Source organism: Parus major, chromosome 2 (genome assembly GCF_001522545.3).
Source record: "Parus major isolate Abel chromosome 2, Parus_major1.1, whole genome shotgun sequence".
NCBI lineage: Eukaryota > Metazoa > Chordata > Aves > Passeriformes > Paridae > Parus > Parus major.
In genome coordinates, this window is record NC_031769.1 from 53390118 (window position 1) to 53410640 (window position 20523).

General features: G+C 39.4%; 1 protein-coding gene across 1 annotated transcript; it reads left to right on the forward strand.

Moving 5' to 3' along the window:
• Positions 1-1574: 1574 nt before the first annotated feature.
• On the forward strand, positions 1575-19412 carry MPLKIP (M-phase specific PLK1 interacting protein). Its single transcript, XM_015617377.3, has 2 exons — positions 1575-2206; positions 7060-19412. The coding sequence occupies exons 1-2, from the start codon at positions 1670-1672 to the stop codon at positions 7261-7263; spliced, it is 741 nt and encodes a 246-aa protein (XP_015472863.1). The 5' UTR covers positions 1575-1669; the 3' UTR covers positions 7264-19412.
• Positions 19413-20523: the final 1111 nt, after the last annotated feature.

The following is a 20523-nucleotide window of genomic DNA, read 5'->3' on the forward strand; positions in this document are numbered from 1 at the left end:
GGTGCCACTACATCCTCCCAGCGGCACGAGGGACATCCTTCACCTCAGCTCGCCGTCACTGAAGGCGCAGTATCACACTGTGAGCTGTGCCTTTAGCTGGGGGTAGTTATGGAAAGGTTACCTTGAGCTGACCTTGGAGCAACTCTTCCCTGAACGATGTACCCTCAGACTATTTTTAGTCTCTGTTAGGACAGAGCAGAAGGCTTGTTACAGAAACAACATGGTGTCTTCTTGCCTCTCCAATAGGATAAAAAAGCCTGCACAGAGGTTCACCTCTTATTTCTACGAAATATGTGAGGAAAAGGCAACTGCTGTGTCTCAAAAGCAGCCGAAACTTCTGACTGCTTGAAAAGGAGCACAATGAATAGCACAGGCTTAAGACATGCCACATGTCAGTCTGCCTAAATGCTGAGGAAGAACATAGAGAAAATCTACAGGTTTGTTGACTGGACACCCTCTGTGCAATCAAAAGTATCACACGGATGCTCAAAGATCTGTCGACAAGAAGAAATTGATCAGCACAGTAACCCCACTATAACTCAACATGTGCATGATGATACGTATTTCTCATTCATGTGGTGTGAAAAGGGTTTAAATTAAACTGTGCTTTTTTTGGAATGAGACAGATCAGATAATTTGGTAACTTAAATTGATAAACTGTCTTATGTAGACATGTGTGCACAGTAAAAACAGATAGTCTTCCAGACTAAAGGATTATCAAAAAATTTAGATGAGCAGGTTTCTCTTTCTGTTTTAGAATTTAAACGATATTGCCTCTTTTTTCATAGAGAGATTGTATAATACTGGGGAGGTGAGCTCCCTGTGAATATAAAATTAGTTGTCATTAAACAAAAACAAACTTAAAAATACTGTTAAAGCCAAAGAAAAGCAAGACTGGTATATAGAGCATAGACACTTTCTGCTTATTTTAATAGTTAACTTTTGTTCACTGCTGCTCTGAAAGCCCTTTTTAATTTCCCTATGTTGCAATGTCCTAAAATCGAGTAGTGCTTTGCTGACAGAAATAAATAATAATTTTTAAAAAAAAATCTTTACTATTTTTTACAGAGCTGTTGAGGATTTGCATTACTAGGTACCTGGGAACAGAGCAGGAATTGTAATAAACAACACTTAAATTGACTTTGTGCTAAATATGAAGTTCTCCAACAAAATAGCATTTTGCTACGGGTTTGTATGAGTAAGTCACAGCCTGAGCTACCACTCACTCAATTGCTGACGGTTCAAACTGATTTTGAGGAAAACCCTTTCCATTAAAGTGCTCTTTAAATGTCACTCTGTGTTTTTTCAGTCGGGACTGCCGTAACACGCAGCATTTGCAGCCTCAGACATTAAGACTCCAGAACAAAGGCGCACAATAAGTATATCTGAAGTGACACGAAATATGAGGTGAACACTCGCTTTGCTTCACAGGAGTTCATTTCGTTGGTTTTTAGCAGCTGTAGAACGGCGGGCATTCGCTGACAGCCACGCCGATCCCACAAACCCCGTGAGTCCCATCGTCTGAGTTAGCGGGAATCCTCTGAGGCTCCTGCTCCGGATTATTCCCCTTCAGTTGAAAGGGCGCAGAATCCCTGGGGCTCGGCGCGCCAGGTCTCTGTGTGAGGCTGCCGGGCCCTCTCTCCCGCCTCCCGCTTCCAGGCGGGATGGGATGGGATGGGATGGGATGGGATGGGATGGACGGCGCCTCGCCCTCCCCGCCGCGGAACGTTTAGAGGCCGGAACCTGCCGCCCGCCTGGCGGGGAAGAGGCGGGGAAAGAGAAAAGAGCGGACGCGGCGCCGCCGCCATTGCACAGGTTCCGCTCCCGCCGCCATTCCCGACCTGTCCCGGCCATGTACCGGCCGGGATTCCGCGCCCCGACACCTCCCTACGCGGGCGGCGGCTTCCGGAGCCCTCCCTCCGGCGGAGGGCCCCTGCCGCCCTCTCCGCGGGGCTACGGGAGCCCCCACCACACGCCGCCCTACGGCCACCGGCCCGGGCCCTACGGCAGCGGCCTCTCGCCCCGAGGCCCCGGGTTCCACGGGCGCTTCGGGAGCCCCTCGCCCGGGGCGCAGACCCCGCGCAGGCCGCAGAGCGTCAGTCCCCGGTACCCGGCTCCGTACGGCGGCGCGTCCCCGGCCGGAGCGCCTCTGCACCCGCCGCCGCAGCACAAGCGCTCGCCCGGCGGCTTCCAGAGGCACTTCCAGGTATGGGGCAAAGCGGAGAGGGACACGGGGATGGAGGGAAGGAAGGCGGGAGGGAGCTGCTGCTTCCAGGCGGGGCCCGTAGCCCGCTGGGGGAAGGCACGCCGAGGGCTTGTGCCAGCGCAGCATCCACCGCCAACAGGATTTTCAGGGGAGAGCGAGGCTTGAACCGCACTGGGCAACATCAGCTTTTCCCCCGCCCATTCCCCCGCAGTAGAGAGGAGGGACAGAGCACAGGCAGCTGTGAGATGAGGAAAGGGAAGAGAGATTCAGGCCTGGCGCATTGTGAAGACACAAAGGGGCAGCATTTTTTTTCATATTTTGTCGTATGAAGGTCGAGAATTAAGCCCCGGCCGAAACGGCAGCAAACACCTCTTTGTCCTGTACGTGCCTCCCTCTGATCGGTTTTCTTTAGTGCACTGGTGAAGCGCGGTGTGCTTTTACTTTGCTCGTGTTGTCCTCCATCGTGGGAGCTGGCCTGTCCACACCCTGTCCACACTCGCAGTTTTCAGGGACACGGACAGAGAACAGGAGTGCTCTGTTAAAGAGAATTAAGCTGAGGCTCCTTTAAGCAGAAATGAGAGCGTCTGTTGTGATAATGACTCTCATTTTAAAGTCTTTGCTTTGCTCTGAAAGCTTCTGTTTGTATAGTTTCCCTGAAAGCCATCAACAACAGGTTCTGTGAGTTAAGCTGTTTTTCAGCTATGTTGTAGCATGTGGCAATGCACACAGGAATGATCGTTCTCAGGATAACAACTTTATGCATATAACTGGTTTTATGCAATATTAGAGAAACCTTAAAAGTGTAACAAATGACACATGCAGTACAATGATAAATTTTTTTGTGCTCTTATTGATACTTGAAGGATTAAAGTATGATAATGAAGTCACATCTTAATAGAGATGAGTAAAATCTTAATGTGCCTGCACTGCATTGTCACGTGTCCATTGAAGACTAGTATTATTTTTTTCTTATGATGCAGTTAAGTCAGGAATCTCACAGTTGGTGGAAGTGGATCATTATAAAATTTACACATTTTCTTCAGCACAACAGCAGAGACTCTCCTGGTGTGGAAGCCAACAGATTGCACAACCTCAGTGCCTTTTGAAAAAGCCAAGCATGTGGCATTTCTGCTGCAGGTTATGGAGGGACAATTTATGTCATCAATGTCTAATTTCCTATTTTCCAAAAAATCACTCTTTGGCTGTTCAATTAAGTGTTTTTTTCAAAGCCTGCCTTAGAATTAATTGAGCAGAAGAATATGTAGGAATCCTTTTGTCTTTTGGTTTAGCCAGAACTGATTCATGTCAGGATCTGAGGACAGGAACCCTCCCATAAGTCTCCGTTCTTGATACAGGAAACCTGACATAAAGTCAGGTTACGTTCTGAGGTTAGGAACATGACATGAAGAAGGTACAAATTTGAATCCAGTCTCAGACTGTCACAGCATCTTCCATTCTCCCCTTTCCTTCTTTACACCTTGTGAGTAGTTTAGGAGCACTGGCCTGATGGCAATTCCTTCAGACTCAAAGGATGTTGAATGTCTGTAGCTTTGTCCAGGACTGAAGAAATGTGTGAGTCTGCGCTTCTACGCGTGTACGTACACATGAGCTGTTCTGCCTGGGAGGGCAGTAGAGGCAATCATAGAGGGAGTTAGTCTCATAAACCATGAGTCCTCATCTGCTTTGGTGTGGACAAGGATCTCCGCCCATGAGGCCATAAATAGATTTAGGTAGAAGGCCTTTCTGCATTTTCTCTGCATCAGATTTCACGTGAGGCATGTGCTTTGTCCCCTCTCCTCTGTAGATCCTGTTAAGTGAACTCCACTGCCTTTGGCATTTATGATGCTACAGTGACTTCTGAGATGATAGTGGCCCTTTAAAATTGCATTGAAAAATCCAGAAGACAATTTACATTTACTTTAGTGTTCTATTAATGTCATGCCATTAGCATTCTGTATCCATTTTGTGCTCAAAGACTTTCATTCTTTGAAACAAGAAGAAAACTTGAAGAAAAACATACTGTAATGGCTAACAGCCTTCATGTGGCCAGCACTTTCTTTTTTTTCCACAGAAGTGCTTCTGCTTTATATTTTATGAAAACATGTTTCTGGAAGCAAGGGCCTGTAGTGACAGGATGAGGGAGAATGCCTTTAAACTGTGAGAGAGTAAGCTTACGTTGGATATTAGGGAGAAGCTCTTTATTGTGAGGGTGGTGAGGCACTGAAAAAGGTTGCCCAGAGAAGCTGTGGATGCACCATCCCAGGCATTGTTCAAGGTCAGGCTGGATGGGGCTTTGAGCAGCCTGGACTAGTGGGAAGTATCAGTGTCCTCGGGAGGAAGGTTGGAACCAGATGATCTTTAAGGTCCCTTCCAACCCAAACCATTCTGTGATTTGTCTTTGTTGCGTTTCTTATCTCCATTTAGAATTCACATAGTGGTAATGTTTCATTCCCTAGACTCAGCAGGAATTACTGAACTAGCTGCTAGCAACAGCTATGGAGTGGTGTGGATCAAAAATTATTACAGAAAGTAAAACAAACGCTACCCTTTTGAAGTGGTACAGTGTATGAGGATTGACTCATTTTTGTGTTTTGTGCACATGCCAGCAGCTGTAATTACATCAGGTGAAGCAAGCTGATAAAGGAATTGACTGTCTTCAGTTTCAAGGCACTGTTACTCCACTCAGTAACTTTTTCTACTCCAAAGAGAGATTTGTTATCTGGAGAAAAAGTACAGAGGATAGATTGGCTGTTTCTTTAAGGAAAGTTCATTGAGAAAAGGCTGTTTGCATTAGTGACAACTAATAGAAAGCTATCTTGGGTACCAGATAGTGCCTCTTGCACTGAATGGTTTCTCTTGTACAGGTGGGGCTGATTTCCTTTTCCACAGGCCTATAATGTGAATAATCACATTTTGTTTGTCTTCCCTAAAAAAAATTCAGGGGGGAAAAAGCATATGATGACAAGTTTTCTAAAATAATCCACATGCTTAAATTAAACATGTACTGAAGGCTGTCAGTCTTGTATTACATAATAATAAATTTCTTAGATTTCAAAAATGCTAAAATGTCATTGTTATTGATGACCTGCATCATGTTGTAGTGAAATTTAAATTATTAAATGAATCCATACAAATGAGCCTTACCAGTGAATTATTTTGCTCTGTTCACTGAGTACTGCAGATCATTATATCATCTCATTCCTTTTTTGCCTTCTGCAGATTAAACACAGCAATAAATGAGCTCCACATTCAATCTGTTTTGTTAATCTATCAGAATTAAAAGGTCTTCATTAAATGTGGTGGTTTAGACATGGTGGGGTTTTGTGTTTATTTGGGACAGAATGCACTGGGTACTGCTGTTTCACTGCTAAATGTGAGTGCTTAACATAAATGTCACTGTTGCTAGAGCATGTCAGCTTACTCGAGGAAACTCCAAGCCCCTTAGAGTGTTTTTTAAATGCATTCTGAGGTGATTCTCTGACCCTCCTGGGGTTTGATACAATGTAGTAATTCACCACCTTTTAGAAATTCTTCTGTTTTGAGATCATCCTCTCAGCTACATAACCTAGCTGCAAAGAAACATTAGAAACAAGTGCCCTGTAAATAAGACATGGATGTTCCCACATTTGATCATATATCCATTATCATTGAACTTCAGGAGTTCTTGAAAAGTTCTTGCTGGAAACCCATCAACATGTTCCTGCCACAGCATGTTAGCAGAAACAGGTTCAAGCTGTTTGAGTGAAATCTATTCTTCTGGCTAAACATTGGGTCTTTCACTTGATGGCACCATTTCTCAGTTTTGCCCAGAAATTGTTTCATGTGATCTATTTACATAGATACTGTTAGGGCTTACTAGTCAAATTCAAATACCATCCCTGCTGATCCAAAAATTCAGAGGTGGCAGGGTTGTGGGGGAAAGCAGCCATTAATCAAGTGCTTTTACCCTGCTTTACAGAATCTGATAACGAGCCTCAAGGCATCCTTGAGGTTGCTGTAGTCATACAGAATGTAATGGGCATGCTTGGAAATTACTGTGTATCTGTAGTGTGAGTTGCTTAACTTTGGTTAAAACAAATTAATTTAAATAAATACAGCTTTAGACAGAACTTCACCTTTTAGAGGAGTGACTCTGAGGTCAAAAAGGGATGCTGCTAACAGGAGAAAATTATTACAGGAGTTTCTTTATGTCACAGCACTCTTAAGCCGCAGACTTGTAGCAGCTTTACGGAAGCAATTGTCATAATCCTTGATCTTAAAAAAAAAAATCAAAAGCTCTCTGCAAAAGTCAATACCCACTAAGTCTGTATACTGAGACTGTATAAAAAATAAAGTCATCTGTTCTCAAATTTTACAGAACACTGATTTAGTTAAAAGAGGAATTTTTTTTCCCAATGAATTCTTGGTAACTATTTGCATTATACAATGCTGTGTTCAATCTGCAAGTACTTAATATTTGACTTCTGCTCTTGTTAATATTGTCAACTCTTTCTGAGCATATAACTCCCTGTTTTGTTCTTCAGCTTTTGTTAGACATGTTGTTGACAGATTATGAAAAATAGCATGAGCTGCTTTTCTGCAGCTATGTGCCAGAGTGATGTAAACAAGTATTTGGGAGAAGACTGTGGTGGTGCTTTTTCCTTATCCTGGTAAATCATCATTCATAAGTAAAATACATTAAAGTTAGTATTTCCTGAGGAAGATGCAAGTGAGGTGTAGTAATTATGATTAATAATTGGCTTCAGAGCTCTACTACAGTAGAAGGAAACTTTTTTTTTTTTTTTTAATTTTTTTTTTTGTTAGTTTGAATTAGATTATTAAATGTTTCTTTACCTGATGGTTTTCTTCCAAAGGGATCACCCAGGACATCTACTCCATTTGGTACAGCGCATGGCAGAGAGAAAAGAGTGTCTAATGATGTGGAAAACTATTACAGACCTTCAATGCTTGAGGACCCATGGGCTGGCCTAGAGCCAGTTTCTGTTACAGACATAAACCAGCAATACAGCAGTGAGCAAACAACATGTACTGGTAAAAAAGGGAGGTATTTCAGCTAACACTTTTAAAGGCCAAATAACTCCATCTTGTCAGGAAAACTTTGGGACAGAATCTTTACACTTACACAAGATGAACAATAATCAAGACCTTAGATAATACTTTTACTTCATCACATGTCCACCCTTTTATCCTACCTTTTTTTATTGCATTGGATATTTTTATGTATGGGAGGCAAAAGGAGTGGTAGGAAAACTTTTATTTCTGGCTATGTGGAAGTGCCTACCAGCTCTGAAGAACAAAGTGTTCTTTAATCACCAGCGACTGATTTGTGACTGTTAAAACAAGTTTCCATATACTTACCTCTCCCATGCCAGATTGTTTGCCTTTTATTGTGAAGTATCTTAGGGAGTGGTATTTTTTTATGTTTCAACAATTTTACAATGAAATAACTTGGAAGTAAAATAAAGTTTTGTAAATCCTTGTTTTGTAATGTATAAAGAATATTTTAGGAGCTTTGTTAAGGTGTACACGTTAACACAGTAGTTCTCAACACTGAAATTAGGTGACTTCTGTAAATGTGCTTGTATGCTGTAGTTAACGTCTGGTTTTGTGCATAGTAATTCTTGTTAATCGCACTGTAATGTGAAGTTGAAACATGACTTAGAGCCATCTCAGGAAACAAATGTATGGGTTTTGGAAAGTTTAATTTGTTGAACAAACTCTTGAGTCACAAACTCAATTCTGGAATTGCTTGTTTTTATGTTTAAAAAATATATATTTGGATCAATATTAGAAATTCCTGGATTATAGTAACAAGTCTGTTCAGTGACAGTTCAGGTCTAAAGGATGCAAAACATCAAGCTTACATAAATGCAAATGTTCTTTCTGGATCCATCTGCTAGAATTGTACAGAATGAATAACAGTTTTTGTTACACAGTTGACATTAGTACATGCATAGCATCTTTTTTTAATCTGTTTTATATTTTTCAATTATTTTTTATTATTACTTACAGCAGGCATCATTGCCAGGAGGATTGTTTTATTTGTTATATGCTATATTTTTATACTGAAAAGGAAAGCAACAAGTTGGGGGTTTTTTTAGAGCTTGTCTTTATGTGGAAGATCCATGCTTAAATACAGGAGTGAATATCATAATCTAGAATAAAAAAGAAATAGTTCCAGCTGCAGGCATGTTCTTAACTTGCCATGTTAAGCCTGCAGTAGTGAGATACATTTTTGTTGAACATACCACTATTTGTTTGTTGATCTTGGCTTTTAAGTCAAGGTACAGTGTAAAAACTTGCTTAAATAAAACCATTAGTTTGGTTTTCAAAATACATGTGTTCTTTTAAGCTTCTTATATACTCCAAACATATTTTTGTAGTCCTGAGTCATGGTTAGGTAGAAAAGCATAGGAAATCCCATTAAACTGTTCTTAGTAAATTGTCTTTTGCCAAGGTAGACTAGTCCTCGGTACTCTTTATCTGTTTCAGCATAAGATGTTAGGTTAACACTGCCTTTGAGAACAATTTCAAACTGTAAGGGGGGTTTAATGTGTTGAAATATGCTGAGTCTCTTGTACTATTAGGACCACAATCTAAAGTATGTCACTTCTGTCGTTCCCCAGTTGGCCCTGAACTAGTATTATGTCCAAAAAGGCTGCCTCAAGAGCTGAGAACATAATGCCTACTGGATATCAAGAATGGTTAAATCTTCATCCCAGAATCAAAAAGTGGTGCCTTAAATGGCAGCTATCAGTATTGTAATCTGTAACAGGTACCAGTGAAACTGAAATGACAAGTTGTAGTCTTTAGAATTTATACATAAGTTAATCAGTGTCATTGTGAAAATTGAAGTGTAAAGTTTTCTTTCTTTTCCTTTTTTTTTTTTTAAACCTTGTGCTGTAAAGCTCACAGAAAAAAAAAAGTTGCAGTGTGCTTAACCAAGTGCCCTGTTTTGTTGCTGTTTCCCATGTAATTGAATTGCAATTTATGTTTTGCAACATTTGGTGATCTTGGAGAAACAAAAATTATTCTGTTTAAGAGAGTTAAGTCATGATGTGTTCTCAGATATGAGAAGAGTCTGGGTTTGGAAGGGAGAAAGGAAAGGTAAGGGATTCTTGAGAGAAAGAAGACTGTTAGAGGTGGGCTTCATACACAGTAGCCAGCATGAGCTACCTTTGCACATTGCAAAGATGGATTTTTCCACTTTGGCAGCATTGCAGTTGACCCAGGCATCAAAGCCAGACTCCTCTGATAATAACTCCTGGAACTAGGTATCAGACATCAGTGAAGGTAAATGTTCCAGAAAGAGAACTGAGGAAATAATCTTGAAGCACTGTTTAATCCATGCACACCTTCCACAATGCCATCTGTTAAACTGCTGCTTCAGTGCACGTCATGATATGACTCAACAATTTTAAGTACAGCTTACTGCTAAAGGCTACAGTCATTTGGTCAAGCATCAGCACCAAAAACTTAAAAAGGATTCACCTTTCTGGCTTCTGGCAGAAATTCTGTAATTACAGTAAAATTTAGATATGTCATTGTTGAAGACCTGTAAAATGCATGAACACATGTTCAGAACTATAAATATAATGTACTCAAAGCCAATTTAAGCTTTGCCTTTCTTGCCATGATATCCAGGAAGCTTAAGGACATACATCCTTTCCAGTTTTTTTTCCTTTTTACCATTTGGCAAAAATCCAATGGAGAGAGGATATATCACTTCCTCATTTGTTAATGAAGCCACTTCATAGTACCAGTACCATTCTGGAAATAGCATTTGATGATAAAATGTAAAGCACAAAATACATCTTCTCTTCATGAGCCCATGAAACACAAAATAGTGCTTATGTCTTGTTAATGAAGGGATTCTTCTGTAATGAGTATATGGACATTGCTCTTTCTTCAACAGACTTCTTGGATTTCAAGGTAAGTTAGCTTCTTTTTCAGAAGATTGGGTTCACACACTTTTCCAGTCTGTTTTGTTTGCCTTGTGTTTTGACGTTCTCTTCAGTTGTTGTGAAGTGTAACTCGTGACTAACTCTTCCAGCAAAAATTTAATTTGCTTGTTGCTGTTTGCTCCTGTGTTTAAGAGTGAACTGCATCACTACTACAGTAACAGTAGCAAGAACTTAAATCAGCTGAGAACATGTGTAATGCAGCAACACACTGGGTAGGTAGTTACTTCAAGATGTGCACTATAATAGTTCAAACTTCAGGTTAGGGTTTTCTTTCCAGCTTTATAATATGGAATATTCATTCTTCTGTGGCACTCAGTATGCACATTGAAATTGTTAAATTATTTAAAATATTAGAATTTAAATTAAAATGGGTTTTTAAAAGTTCATGTTAAACTCCTCCTCTAGATTAGAGGTAATGCACTGAGATGTGGCATTTTCCTAATGTCGGAGCTGTGAACACTTAACAGGTAAAATGTGGCTGGTCAGCAGAATGGACAACTACTCTTTCAGTCAGGTTTCTTTTCCTGTTAAGGACATCTTTATGTTCTCTTAACTTTACATAAATTATTTTATTAGAGAATGTGTGTGTGGGGGGGCATTTGAAAAATGCATTATATGGAAATTCTACAAGTAGCTGTTCACCTTCCTTCTAAAGAAAAGTTTTTTTATAGTGTGTTTGGTTTTCAAGCTGTGCTTCTGAGTAATCTCACTGAAGTTAGAGGATTTGTTCATACATCTGGGATGTATAAGTATCTAATGTTACAGTTTGAAAATTCTGTCATCCATTTATCTGTCAGTGCTTTTTACCAGCACGGCAGTTTATCCTTCTGCCTAGCAATTACTCTGAATTTGAATTCATACATGTGTTTTTTATATGACTGTCTTGCAATTAATTAAATTCATTCTTGTAATATTTTCCAAAATTCTCAAGAGTAAAGACTATTCTCTTTTCCCCAAATCAAGATTTGCTTGCCTTCCTTCTATCTTCTTGGAACTGGTGGAGGAAGGGGAGTGTTGCCTAAACTGATGGGTGAAGAATTGTCTAATGATTTTTATGTCTCAGGCTTTCAGAAACTTACATACCAATTGACATAGGTAACTAGATAAACTTTTTGTCTCATTTGAGATGGTTCAAACAATTTTTTACATCACAAGAAATGAAAGAAACCAAGTTGTGTTTACACTCAACAGTAATGTGGTTTCAGCATTCAGTCATTAATTCACAACCAAATTTTTTTGCCTAAAATAACTTCTTGTCTGTACATCTCAAAAGGCAAAAACTGATTCAATTTCATTCTCTACCATTTTCACTTAAATGTGTGCTTTGCTGACATAGAATTTAACAATAATTTCTCAATCTGAACTTCTGAATTTTCTTTTAAAAAATAAATAACTCTTGAGTGTTAGACCTCAAATCTAGGCTTCCCTTTATTTTAGATCTGGCAAAAAAGGCTTTATCTCATCCCATTGCTTCCTTGATGATACTAAGAAACCTGTGCCTCCTGTGCTAGAGACAGCTGGGCAGATGTTTGGTGTGTGGCTGCCCTTCTGTCCTAGAGGTTACCCCACCATGCCAGTCTAGCAGGGCCCAGGGGCTGCTTATATGGAGACAAATAGTAATCCATTTTGCATCCCCAGCTCTGTGTGGGATTCAAACTGCATCAGGGGGTTGGTTAGTACACATCCTGGATTTTAAATTTCATCAGCATTTTCTGCAGTAAAATCACAGGTGAATTCCACTGCTGTTGTTTCACTTGTCTGTGGCTGTTGCACGTTGTTAAACATTTGTATACAAGAATGTAACTCCTGCAGCTAAAAAGGATCATAACAGTACAGTTCCAGAGTGAAATTTTTAATTCTGCTGACAGTCCTGCTATTACAATCTGCACCAAAAATCTGCATGTACTACCCTGCTTCTGTGTAGCAGTAACCTCGATGTTTGATGCTGTATTAAACTACATTTAAACCTGGTATCCGTATGTATTTTGCCACAGTCTAATTGCTGTGTATTCGAGGTAGTTAAAAACTGTTACTGTAGAGTCAATGAGTTCAAATCTTTGTTGTATGCATGAGGAAATTCCTATGAGTTCAAACCACTGAACATGATGTCGATGCAACTGTTAGTATAAATACCAGTAAAGGGAACAACAAAACCTCTTTCTGATGCAAATCATTCTCTTTCCAAGCATGACAGAGCTAATGTTAAAACAAGGGAAGAGGAATCAAGCTAATTGACAGCTTCTGTGGATGCCTGTGCAGCATAAAGCACAAATAACAGAGCTAACATAAGCTTTAAAAAGCAGATTGACAGGTAGGGAGTAGTATCATCAATAATTGGATTGTAAGTAGCAATTGCAGTGTTCTTAAACCACCACCTCCTGTAGCTTTATGAAGATTTTTAGATTAATGTAAAAGAAGGCTTTGAGCTGTTAACATGTTAGAAATTAATATTATTCCTACAGTTGCAGAAGAGACTGTCTTCACCACTTGTCTGTGAAGTTTAGTTTCTTTGCTTTTTTTTTTTTTTTGAGCTGTGAAAAAACAGGATTTAAAAATCTCAGGGATTGTAACAGAGAAAAGGGAAAATTAACATCTGCAAATGGTCCAAGAGTACAACTTGAGTTAATAACTATAAGAAGGCACTGATATTGATTACTTGCCATTGCACTTTCCTAAGCCTGTTTCCCTTGTCTGTAAATTTTTAATAGCCTCCTGATTTCTATGACAATTAAGTTACACTAAGGAAAATTACTGGGTGGTTCATTTCCACATGTTGGAAAGCTGTTTGCACACTGTGGGCAACAGGTTAAGAAACCATGATAACTGTTTGTAAATGAATGAGCTGCCAAATTGTGTCCCTGGTGGAACTGAAGACAGCTTAGACTATCAGCTGTGTTCCTATACCCAGAATGGTTTCTAAAATAAACTTCAAAGCATGTAGAAGGTTTGTGCAAAAAAACCTTTGAATCCCTGGTTTTAAGGTATCTATTGCAACTGCTTGCATTTTTGCATTTTGACAGTATTTAATTTCCTCTTGCAACAATTTCTGCATGTTTTATACATTGGCTCTCCTGTAGCCTGTAATCCTCACTGCTGTGACATGAGGAAGAAATAGTTACTGTCTGTACCTTGTGAATGTACTACTGGTAACAGCCCAGTTTAGTTTCTCTGCTATTAGATCATCCCAGTATGCATTAACCAAACCTCTATGGTCTTACAACTTGCTAAGTAGATTCTAGTACATTACTAAACATATCCATAAGGCTTTGTGTACTTTATATTTCAAGCAAACAGTTTAAAGGGACTTAACAAAAGTGGGCTGTTTTCCTTTATCACACACACCCCCCACCCAACTCCATCCAGAGAAGATAACTTAGGCAGTTTTACCCTGCCTAAGGGGGTTTTCTATTGTCTCTTTTTCCCCCCCCTTTTTTTTCAGTACTGCCCATACAGCAGCCATACATTAGGGCTCTTCTGCCTTGGTTTTCCATGGAAATGAGCATACATTCCCTGCTCTTTCCACTGAAATAGGCTCACTCCATGCTGCAGGGCTCTGCTGGAGGGTTTGATGGAATAGGAGTCATCCAACCACCCACCACACTCACCCTTCAGTCCTGTTAGTTTACATTCCTGGAAATGACAGAATTATGACAACAAGTAAAGTCACACAGAACCCCCTGACTCATCTAAATGAGCCTGCATTGGTTGAGTGATGGACTTTGTTGTCAGATGTGCAGTGAGAACTGTTCAACAGAGACATGACTTTGCCAATGGTGGCCACCATTGAGATTTTAAAAAAGCAACTACTGAATGTGCAGACAAGAGGTGCTCAAATCTCTGCTAAACATTGCAAATTCAGCAATAATAAACAGGCAAAGTCACTCTAAAAAGAAACAGAAAAAGTGTGCAAGAAGAAGGCACAAGGAAAGTGTTGTGTTGATCCCAATTTCTTCTGGTAGCTTCCCAACACAACCATCTCTTAAATACTTCTATTTCCACTAAAGAGATCCTCATTGATGCTACACCAAGTTGGATGGAAGAAAACTACCTCATGAAAGCATAAAACCAGGTATTGCTCCAGCAGCCACAGGCTCTATTAAGGTTTTTTAATCCATGAAGGACAAGAAAGCAGATGTGCATTTCTGAGAGAAATTAGTTTGGTGGGCAGCAGAAATAAAAAGGTTGTCTGCCTAGGAACCTCTCCTATTCAATATACTTAATCATTTACTGCCAGTTAAAAAAAATTTCAAATTTAGTCCAGCACTAGTTACTTCAGTGCTAATTTCTACTTCGATGCTTTTGAACAGCCCTGAGATCTGCTACAGAGTGACTGCTTTCAGTCTTGAAACTTTTCAATGAGCAGAAGGAAAAAGCAAGGTTCTGGTGTCATTCTAACTGTATTAATGTATCAGAGAAAACCAGCAGAAAAATGTCTAGTCAAAGCATATGGCTTTAGCAGCAACTAGTCTGTTTCTAGGTAAGCATCCCAAAATAAATAATCCTGTCTGGGGCCTGGCAAGGATGATCAGTTCAGCTGACTTGCCCCTCCAGCACCTCCTGGCATGGAGACAATCCAGTGAGGGGGTCTGCACATTCAAAAACACACCATTTGCACGAGTCATTCTCAGTCATATGTAATATCACAAAGCATCAGCACAGAACGTGGGCAAGAGTCCAGGACAGGTTAAAAGTGTCCCCATAAGGGACACAAAAGGGTAGAAAGCTGAAGAAAGGTAAGACCTGCATTCAGTCTCTCACTGTTTCTTCACAGGATCCACAACATTTTGGCCAAGCCTTGCATTTTCTCTGGAGTCACTTTCCACCAGTTATTCCCATTGTGCTTTCTGTGGCTGACACTTCTCTCTTAAAAGATTTCCACTCTTTTGTGACTTAAACAACCCATAAAATTTTAATTTTTAATATATTGATTTATTATAAAATAAACATTGAATTTATTATTCATAGCTATGTGTATCTCAAGATGATTTTTCCATTCTTAACCATCACTGTTCCACTAGTTCTGACAAAGAAAATACAAATGTTTTCAAATCATAGAGATTATAATTTAATAGTTTAAAATGTGTTTTAAACTAAACTTCCTGATGGCTGGAACAAGAAATTTAATTCCAGTGAGCTTTTTCAACAGTGAATCTCAGGATGGGAGCTGCCAGTGACTATCTTTTCTATAATAATGTTGCAACATCAACTGCAAAGCTATTTACAAAGGTTCTTCAATCTGTAACACATCTGTTTTTTCTGCCTGCAGTTTTCACACTCCTGCTTCATTATTTTTGTCCTGAGGTCATGATGAATTTTTGGTTATTATTGTTTCTTTTTACTAGTTGCAAGTTTTAAGGATCTTTCAAAATGGTAAAGAAAAATTTGTTTTAAAGTTCCAAGTACTATTTATACATATTGAGTCCCAGAGAGTGAGTGAAATTAATAACTTGGATGATTCTAGTTGTGAAGAGGTATGGGATATAGACCTTCTCAGTATCCATAAACTAAAGCATCAGTGAAATACACTTTTTACTCAGAAATGCTTCACAGATTTTATCAAATCCCAAACAAATCTCACTGTCCGTGGTAGAGAGAAGCATATCCTGTGAAATCCTGCACAATGTTACATCTGAACCTCACCTGGCAACTCCCACATAAAACCACCAGTTCTGTTTAAACCACAAGGAAGGACACTTGATATTTAAAGATTTGCCTTTGTGGTATCCCAGGCAGAAAGAATTAAAACAGTTCACAGCTTTTTCTTGGAATTTCCTTCTCGTCTCTAGAGAGGTGTGTTCTGGAGTCATGTAAACACAGACATCTGCTTGCTGTCACTTCATCCTTTTTTTAAATTCATAAGAATAGGAAGAACCCCAGAGGGAGTTCCAGACCAGGCCACTTTCAGCCACCAGCCCTCCATGCCTTTATCCAGTAACAAGGCAGATGAAGTGCTGGGGCTCATACATATTTCATGAACCTTCTGGCTACAAGTTTTGTTAAACTTTGAAGTTAATAATACAATTCATTCTGTCTGAAATTAGTATAAAACCAAATTTATTTTTCATATGAAAAGTATACAAAATTGTACCATTTTTATACACCTAAAGTGTGTAAAGGAAATTGTGAAATACTGTAAGCTTATGGTAAGAAGACCATTAAACTAGAGTTGCTATCTAAAAAACAAAAAAGTTTTCTAGGCAAAGTCAGGGATTTTAGTGGAAGCCTCTCCATATCTTGTGCTTCTGTTTGGCAGTACAAACAACCTCTTTCTATCAGAGTTAGAAATCAGGACTCATCTTCTAATTACTTTGCCTCTGTTACTCCACACAGGCAAACTGTTACTCCTGAGCAGAGAACAGTGATTCACAGTTGTAGAAAGAGCTTTAATCTCTATATCCTGCTTAACAGAAATTCACCTTACAGATGGAAACATTGCTTTTAATATAAAGCCAAACCAACACATTAATTGTATTTCATTAAGCATCACATCAGTCTTCAGACGGGGTAATGTTATTAGTCCAGCATTTTGCATATAGGAAAATGAATGAATACCAAGAGGAGATGTCTTGCTTAAGCCTTATTATTGTTTAGTGGCAGAAGAGAACCTGGTGCTTTCTGCTCTCCCTATTGCATTCCCTAATCAATAACATTTTCAGATTAATTTTCAAATGCATTGCCTTCCTGGGAGGAGGGATGCCAGCAGAAAGTCAGCCATGGTTTCCTACACATGCTAATGATACATGGTAGCTGTTTAATTCTGTGAGCATCTCTCACTCTCTGCTATAACTGTTCATTAAATGTTCCAAATTCTGACAGAGCTCTGAAAATAACTCCTTGATTTCCTTCAAATCTACTATAGAAAATACAAATAGAAACAGCTTTTAACAAAAGAATAAGGACTTAGAATACATGAGAATTTCCATGATTTCTTTGATAATCTACGTTTGTGTACTTCACAGATCTCCAGGAGAGAGTCTTCTGTGGCCAAAATATGTATGCCAAATTATACATAACTTTTTTTAATGGAAGGTAGTTTCATTAAAAACCCCCAACATTCTGTTTAAAAGGGAAATTCTGACACTGGAGAATTAAATGGAAATCCCAGCTGAAGTTAACAGGGGTTCTGGTTTTTGTCCTTAGTCTGAACTAAAATCTGCAATGACAGCAGGAACAATTTCAACCTAAGATAATAGTTTTAAGTTTTCAGTCACAACACCATAGCATTGGAGGTCACAATCTCCTTAGAAAAGGAATATTTACTCTCTTGAATTTCACTGCATATGGAAATGATTTATGCTGTAATCACAAGCATAGGCCCTTCCAGTGGAAGATTCTCAAGCAATTATCACAGAGCAAATCAGTCTTTAGCTCACTAGGCATTAATTTAACAAGACCTTTTTTATTTTTTAATGACCAGTATCTTCATAACTGATTGATGCCTAATCTGGTGCAGCACCTGCTCTTTCAATCTCCTGTGGTTCAGCTTTTCAGATTAATGAATCAGAAAGACAATTGTGACGGTATTATAAAATGTATTGTAATAAACTTTCCATGCTTCAAAACAGAAAAATAATCCACAAATTGATTTCCAGAGTTGAGGTTTCAGGATCTGAATGGTTTTTTCACTGGGGACTCTTTTTGGACAGGAGCTTTAAGTGACATCATCATTTTCTAAAGCATAGAACTGCCACCATAATCATAAGTCTTTTCATGCATTTTATTTTTTAAAAGCTACAGAAAATCAAGCCTAAAAATGTCAATGCATTCCAGATAGTGGTCAAACTGTGCAAATGCTGAATTTATATTCCAGCAATATGTAATACTTCACATGATATAGATGATGTTTTGCGAAACACGGGGTGAATAATACAAGTGTTACAAACCTGATTTCCTGCTTTTTATGACTACTTACAGAGTGCTTAATGACAACTTGAGGCAGCTTTTGCCTTCCCATTTCGGAACAGTTTTAGAACTGCTTTGAAGAACAGTAGGAGCTGCCAGCTTCCCCAGTGCACTCTGGAGCATCCTAGCAATAAGAAATCTAATCCCAGTTGTTGGGTCTGTTTATATGCTGATGAATTTAATAATGCTGTGGATGTGTTCTCTCTCCTGTCCTGTGAAATCCTTCAACAGTTAGACGACTTTTCAAGGCATTATACAACCAAGTGGTGCTTTCTTGGAAAGAGGGTGGAGCCCATGTCCTGTTAAACACTCTGCAGAGCAAAAAAAGTGCTTGTGGATTTTACCTGTTGATTTTGTCTTGTCAAACTGTTGTCTCTACATTGGGTAGAAACTTGGTCAGTCATCACCATTTCCTATAGCAGGAGCTATTTAAAATATCCATCACACTTAAAACACAATAAATAGATTCCCTCCAATTGAGTGTCTGTGAAGCATCTATATTTGATGTTCTTTCTATTCTGCATATGAAATCCTGACTTGTTCCTGTTAACTGCAGCCTCTTATGTTGTAAGAAGAAGGTTTTAGACATTATTTTTATGTAGTCAATATAACTGATCCCTCTCATTCTCATAGCATTTTTCTTCCGAGTTCTGTAGAGGAAATGGATGATTTCACCTAAATTTAAACTACCAGATTCCTTATTTCATTATGGACTGCAGTGACTGTATTTAGATCAGTTGGATGCTCCTGACTCCCCTTCTGCTCTTGCCACTGCAAACATGTCATATAGATTAAACATTTAGACAGAAACATACTTTAGCCAAGACAGGAGGAAGCCTCATATTGGGACTGCAACTCAAACTATCAGATATTTTTAGAACTTGATGGAAATACTTATTCAGTGCTTTGATTTACAGCTTCCCATGATGATTACAATACAAAAGTTCCATAACACTGAAACCTTAATACAGGACTGAGGAATGAAAAAGAAAAAAAAACAAAACAAAACAAAAACCAAACAGTGGAAGAGGCTGCAAGGTAGAAACAAATGTCAGGCACTTTAAGTAAAGTATGCAGAATGTTTCCCTGGATATGAAGAAACAATTTGCAGTCTAGCAATTGAGACTAGCAAGAAACACCTAAACCAAAACTGACCTGGAGCTTTCCAGATCATTTGAAAGAGAAGGTCATCTCCAATTCACCTGATGCTAGAAGCTGAAACAGGGTTGATAGAATAGCTCTGCAAAGTTCTCTTGGATTTGTTGGCTGTTTTGTCATTATTCCCAAAAGGCAACATTGTCATGGCAAGTACAGTTTGGAAATAAAAATTATTACTACTACCTGCATGTCTTGTTTCACTGTCTTGTGTAAACATATGTGCTTGCTTGGAAGTCTCACAGCAGGATCTGTAATCCATAACAAGGAGCAGTCTGGGGAGAAAAATGTATATCACTTCTAAAATCTGCCAGGTTTAGAGTAATACTTTCCTGATGTGGAATTGCCAAACCATCTGCAGATAAGTTTTAAACTATCATTTACTACTCTACTTCTCATATACAGCATTAATAGATTCCTGCTCATTTCCCATGTCTGTAGTTCTTAGTCCATTCCCTCCCCCTCCCAAACAATTTTTAGAAAAAACTGGATTAAAAAATGGTCACAATTTGTTCTGCAAAGAAAGCAGGAATGTGCCTGTGCAGTTAGAAGGTCCTCTGCCTTCCTTGTCTTGAGGGCAAGGATTCCAGCCCAGGAACGACACGAGTTTTCAGGAGTATTTGTGGGGCAGGAAAGGTTACAGGACTGTGTAGGGATAATTTTGGCTGCTGTTTTTGTCCACTGTGCACATCATCCTTTGTTTCCCAGCGTGGGGATATGTTTTTATTTTAGCTCTAGTGCAGGAAGGCAGGGAATGGCCTGCTCCTCTTCTGTGACTTCCATGTATTTTTTGCTACTGGGTTAGCTGCAAAGCAGAAGTCCCAATTTCTCAATGCTACATTGATTTGCAGATGGTTTCTAACATCCAAATGCTCTCTGAAGGGCAATACCAGTAAAGCAAAACAGAAAATTGAAGAAAACCAAACCAAACCAAAAAACTCACCACAAAACCAGGTCTTGCTTTGAAACCATTCCTGTAGATCCTTTATGCAGTTGGTAAGGATGAGGAGAATGAAAATAAAAAAGTAATGGTCTCTTCCTTGCTCTTTGTTCAGGGAAAATCACCTCCTAAAGTCAGGCTTCTGTTCAGTTCTCTGTACAGCCCATTCCTTTCTCAGGGTGACCTGGAGACAGAGCAAGGAGAGGAAGCAGCTCTGGCAGCACTTAGGGCATTGCTCAGAGAGGCTCCCAAACACAGGGCAAGCAGGCACCAGTGCTTCCTGACCACTGCCACCTGGGCAAAACCAAGGTCCTCGAAAGGCTGTACAGAGTGTGCTGTACCCCATAATGGAACCT